The 6,081-nt window shown below is 33.9% G+C and overlaps 1 protein-coding gene across 2 annotated transcripts; it reads left to right on the top strand.

The window, feature by feature from the left end:
• The first annotated feature begins 473 nt into the window (after positions 1 to 473).
• On the top strand, positions 474 to 5,494 carry LOC114741877 (probable RNA methyltransferase At5g51130). Of its 2 annotated transcripts, XM_028930127.1 has the most exons (9): positions 474 to 743; positions 1,499 to 1,613; positions 2,623 to 2,670; positions 3,152 to 3,419; positions 3,836 to 3,923; positions 4,107 to 4,172; positions 4,480 to 4,548; positions 5,003 to 5,108; positions 5,229 to 5,494. In XM_028930127.1, the coding sequence occupies exons 1-9, from the start codon at positions 570 to 572 to the stop codon at positions 5,300 to 5,302; spliced, it is 1,008 nt and encodes a 335-aa protein (XP_028785960.1). In that variant the 5' UTR covers positions 474 to 569; the 3' UTR covers positions 5,303 to 5,494. The 2 variants fall into 2 exon arrangements, with proteins under 2 accessions (XP_028785960.1, XP_028785961.1); XM_028930128.1 differs by lacking the exon at positions 2,623 to 2,670.
• Positions 5,495 to 6,081: the final 587 nt, after the last annotated feature.

Here is a 6,081-nt window from a genome sequence, read left to right as displayed (position 1 = left end):
ATATGTTTTATATTAAGGATCAGAGGAGTAGTTACAAAGAAAACTCCTATTTAAATTAATGGGATTGTCCTATACGTTACGTATATGATCATCTAATAATACTCTGTTCTCGGTGCTTCGCATACTAGTTTCTGTATCTATACCACAAGACTAATAATTCTTGCAATTTCGAAACTAGACACCGAAGAAGATTGCTTACTCCTACTGATTAACTTTTTTTGGGTAAATAAATACTACTTCTCTTATTCTTAATATAAAATAAAATTAGTTGATATGATATTGTTTTAAAAACATTTTATGCATTTTTCTCAGTTTCCTCTTTCTCTTTCTCACTTCATTTTTGTTAAGAAATATCAATAAGTTTAATTTTAAAAAAATTGATAAACTTACAAATATGTCTTACATATAAAGTATTTAATAAAGTATTCCTTGGCGAAGCGTGTTAGAGCCTTTTCCGTCAAAACCCGCGAAACCCTTAAAAGAGCTGATTATTTCCCAGGTCTCGATTCGTCAAGCTCTTATACAGTGATACAGAGTTGCTTCCAGGAGGAAAGAGGAAGAAGGAATTAATGGGAAATAATGCGAAGGGCGAAGATGAAAATCAAAGCCGAAACCCGGTCAAATATAAGCGTCATGTGAAGGGCGAAGGTGAAACTCAAAGCCAAAACCCGGCGAAAACCAACAACAAAAAGCGTAAGGAAGTCTTTCCTTATGGCAATTACAGGAATTACTATGGCTATCGAGTAATCTTCTTTCCTTAATCTTCGCTTCCCTGCACTTCATGCGAGTTCTATTTTGCTAGAAAACTTCGGAAAATTGGAGAGTTTCAAGGTTCAGCACCATCGTTCATCATCAACCACTTGTTTATTTTCGCATTTATATACAATGACTACAAAATAATTTTCAAGTATCATCACTGGATCAATTTGAACTTTTCCTATGGTTTTGTTTGTTTGCTTAGAATGTGGGTTATTATGTCTTTGAAGCGTTGATCTTTCACCTGAATACTTCACTATCAAATTTTAAAAAATTATATATAGAGCATGACATTGGCTGCCTACATGCATATTATTTGAATTTTTCAGTATTTCTAAGTCATCAAATACTCAATCAAAATTTGTAACTATATATACATACATATATATGTATATATATCTCCGCGTGTGTGTGTGTGTTTTTTTTTTTTTTTAAAAAAAAAATTTTGCTGGGTTCATCTGTGCTTCATCAACGTATTTTTGCCTCAGCTTGAGCATATTTTGGCTCATTCTGTTACGCACTCATAAGGTTTCTGCCTATACGGAGAAAAAATGAATGGGTGTAAAGAAAGGAAGTGGGCTCATTCACTTCCATCCTTGTGACACACAGTTTTAGACTATACTATCTCTAGTCACATTTGTGCTATGCGTTGATAATAAGAGTGCCCATTCTATTTTAGGGGTTGCTTCTTTTTGTGTTCATAGTAGATTGATTTTGATGCATACAACTAATGATGTTTCAGATAGGTCAAGACCTAGATGAAGACCCTCGATTGAAAGTCTTCAGGAAGGAATGGTTTGAGGGAAAGGATTGTCTTGATATTGGCTGCAACAACGGGAGAATTACCATCCAAATTGGTAAAAAGTTCCTACTTTTTTTTAATGCTCAAGACTGGGCAAATTAAGATTCATGTCCTTTCTTTATTGTCTTTTTGTACCTTCCCCACAAAGTTTATGGATGTTGATTACCTTGAATGGGCTTGTTTGATGTAGTGAGTACACCTAGGTGACATAAATCAAGCAGGACTTTTATTTTAATGTGATTTATAACCCGTTTTCATTCATTTTATTATGTTTTTACTTTTTTGTATGTGTGCTTGTTTATAAAGCAACAAAGCAAAAATAATTCGGATGTATCTCTTGGGTTATTTGTATTATCCACATGTTATGTTTTTACTGACTAACTTGATGCCAAGTTTTTAAGTAAAGCTGCAATTAACCCTTGTCTGTACTCCTTAAAAAATTGTATCTGTGCATTATAATGTTAAAATTGACGTCTAGACCACATTATCATGCCACTGTTGCCATGAAAGCAGAGTTGTTTCTGTTATTGATTGTTATGCTATTATGACAATGAGCACCAGAGGAATTTAATCATGAAAAGTAACAGATAAGATTGGGGTTCTATTATATGTTTGTTAAAACCGTTATTGAGGTAAAACATGCTTGCTGCTTGATGATGATTATCTTTTGGCTTGCAAGGCGCATTTTTTAGTTTTACTTGCAGTCACTGCTGTAATTGGCTTGCTGTCTTCTTGAGTTTTATATGACCACGATGATGATTGGGACTGTTGATACTTTAAATTTTACTTGCTAGATCTTTAGTTGGAACTAGGATATAATAGTTGCAAAGGAAAAAAAATATCTGATTTGCAATTATTGAATTGTGGGGATAATATTTACTGATGGTATTTTTTTGCCTTTTGTTTTGATAGAGGCATGGAATGTGATTGTTTTTTCAATTTATGCTGTTAAAACTTGCATTTATATGAAGTCTTTCTTGTTGATGTAATATTGTCATGTTGTACTAGTGGGATAAGGCTTGTTGTTGTTGTTGTTGTACTGAATACTGCCTTTTACCCCTCAGCAAAGAAGTTTCTCTGCCGGAGCATTCTTGGAATTGACATTGATTCTAGTAAGATTCTTATTAATATTTATGTTTGTTCCTTAATGCTGTGCTTCAAGTTTGAAATGAACTTTGATTGAGTTTGTTAAAGAGCTCTCACAAACATTCAAAATGCATCAAATGTAGAAGCTAATTCTTTATAATTTATATCTATTTGTGGCACTGTACTCATTTAGCCTACTCAAGCTTCTGGGACGCATCCTTATGGTCCTGCTATTTCGGCAGGAATATGAGAATGATTTGGATTGCTCTTTTCATCAAGTGGCTTTTGAGCCTCAAAAGTTTTAAGTTATCCTAACTCATATATGAAAAATAAACTGACAATTCTGAAATCCTGTTTGGATGCTTGATAGGAACTTAATGAAGTAGTTTACATTAATTTGATTCATAAATTTAGGAAAAAGTAGCGGAAGTTCTCAGTGTCTGCACCCTCAGATCAGTAGCATCAAAAAATATTTAGTTTATATATTTTCCTTTTCCATTCTGCCAGATCTGGTTCAGGATGCATACTGGAATCTGAGAAAAGCAGTCAAATTAGAGTCTTCTGTGAAGAAACCTGCAAACGCCTCGAAGCTAAGAGTTGAGGACCAGCCTGATGGTAATTTAGAACAGAGTGTTACTGCCTCATCATCTTATGAAGAGCCCAAAGAACCTTCATCTATGGAGGGCAGAAATCTGTCTGATGTTGTTTCATTCCAAAGAGATAATATTGTTAAGAGTCATCATTCCCCAGAAAAACGCTATGACACAATTATATGGTTAGTTGCTGTTTTTACTGTTGTGCATTACAAGATAAAACAAAGTTTCCTTTGGTAGAGAAAACTTCGCTTTGGGTAATGGATATAAAATTGTCATTCTTAACATGTTTTAGGATGTTAATTCTTTTTCAAAATTCCATTGCTTTAGTAATAGAGGATGGATGGAAACATAAATGCCACCAATTATTTTTGGTTTCTTTTTCTCTTCTTTATTAACTTATACAAGATAGTTGCTATTCTAATGAATTACCTAAGTATTGTAATTTTGTCTGTTTTTTAATTCCTGGATTGTATTGCACCTGTATTTTTATAATAAATGGGCTTCCCTTGTTATGTACTAAGAAACTTTGTTTTATTTCCTATCATTACGAAGTGGCTAAAAATGGGTAAGTTGACTTACTCCTTCTGCAATGCAGTATGAGTGTGACAAAATGGGTACAGCTCAATTGGGGGGATGATGGCTTGCTCACATTATTTGCAAAGATTTGGAAAATGCTTCGACCAGTAAGTGTCATCTCCTCCTGTCAAATTATGATTTCGCTTTTCACTTTTGCATTTAATCAATTGAAATTGAAGTTTTTGTGTTTCTGTTTGTTCTTCTCATTTATTAAGAGGGAGGTTTGGTATTGTGACTTTATAGTTGTTTTCTCATCCTTTAGTTACATAAATATCTTTACTTGTGATCAGGGTGGTGTTCTTGTGTTGGAACCTCAGCCATGGAAATCATATGAAAGTAATCGTCTTGTCTCAGAGGTAATAATTAGCTTGCTTACTTGTCCTTGTCTATGTTTTGTATTCCAGCTGTGTGTGTGTCTTCCAGCTCACACCTGGCAACATGTAAGTCAGATACACGCTTGGCTTATTACTTACGGGCCCATCATGTGTTTCGTCTCTCTTTGCTTCTATTCAGTTTTTTGTTGTTTTGACTGTCACTATAGCCTAGAAAAGGATTATAGAACCACTATTTCCATAATTAATGCACATGTATTGTTTTAACTATGCTCTAACTATATTTGTGGTTAGGTATCACTAACTCCTTATTTTTCCATCCAATATGTAGACTACTGCTGTCAACTACCGTAATATAATGTTTCGTCCAGAACAGTTTCAGGAAATACTATTGGACAAGGTTTGTATGAATTGTTGCTTCGTGGTACTTTTCATTCTTAAAATAGGTTTAAATGTAACTAGTTTTTTGTTGTGTAGCTTGTGTAGCTCAATTATTAGAGTAAATTACATTTTCTCCAGGTGGTTGGGCTGTTTTCCTTGCCATCCTGTGGTTCAATAAGTAGGAATAACAACGGGTGGATGTCCGGTCGATTTTTCTATCCATGTATCTGTCCAAAAACACATCCATCAAACCATGATGGATTTTATGTGAGTTTCCAATGATCTGATATCCAAAGTGTCCGATATAGGCTTTTCTAGACATGGACCAAAGCACGAGGGGTTATTATGGTGAAGCAATCTGGGCAACACTTGAGGTGGCAGGCCAGGATAGAGCAAACCACAGAGGAATCTTATTTTTCCCCTCCTATCAATTATCATTTTGCTAAAATTTTAGTGTCTGGACATGTTTGTAGGTTGGATTCAGAACCGTAGAAGATATCACTTCAGAATTGTCAGGGACCAAAACTGGTTTCAATAGACCAATTTGGTGTTTAAGAAATGAGCCATACAGAAAGTCAGGTATCTACATTCATGAATTTCATGCGAAACCATGCTTCCTCCTTCGAGTAATTCAGTCTGTTTGTTTTTCTCTTCTGGCCTTAAATCTATTTTGAGGGCTATATTGTGGGTTACTTGCAGATATCTTGTTTTGTCTTGGTAAAGTGGAGGGTCAATGCAACACCAGCAACTACGACGAGTCATATGTCTGTTGACTTAGCCCGGGTGAAAAAGAGAGACAAGTATCTATGAATACGACGGCGATGTTTGCCGCATTGCTTGCTTGGAATGGGCGTGAAGTGAGTTGGTAGTACATATTTGATCAAATTTGATATTTAAAGCGAAACCGGCAATGCCTACTCGATGCGTTTCACTCCGGTTCGAATTCTGCGCACATCATGGGACCGTCCAGCTTGTATTGATTATATCCGCTGCTTTGATCATGGAACTCGTATGATGCTGATTTTAAGGGTCCTTTGATAGGAGGGAAATGGAAGGAAGGGGAGGAAAAATTTAATGGACTTATTTAAAAAATTGAAGTTAGGTTAAAAACTTTCAAGTAATTTATTACTCTTTTATCTTATATTTATTAAAATTTTGAAATCCGATTTCAAATTTTCAAATTAGGCTCATTAAAATTTTTTCTCTTCTTTTTTTTCTTTCATTTCTTATACCAAGCAGGGTAAAGATCTTAGTGTAAGAATTAGATATATTATTTTATGAATTTAAGAAAATTAGTTAAATTAATATTTGTAATAAATAGATGTTATTTTTAAAAAAAAATTCTTATATTATCATGCGAATAAAAACTTAGATATGTGTAGGATTTATTTTTAAAAAAATGAATAAATATGCCAAACAAAATAAATTAAATTTTTATATTTAGAATCAGATTGAATTTTTAATTAGTTCTAATATTTAGGACATAACTTTCACAAATTTGAATTGATCATAACGTGAAAAGTTTTATTTGCTCAGTCAACTGGTATTATTT

The sequence above is a fragment of the Neltuma alba genome, unplaced genomic scaffold (assembly GCF_004799145.2).
Source record: "Neltuma alba isolate B1F8T4 unplaced genomic scaffold, ASM479914v2 tig00003555_pilon, whole genome shotgun sequence".
Lineage (NCBI taxonomy): Eukaryota > Viridiplantae > Streptophyta > Magnoliopsida > Fabales > Fabaceae > Neltuma > Neltuma alba.
Note: the sequence above shows the minus strand (reverse complement) of the source record. Positions and strands in the feature narration are given on the sequence as shown.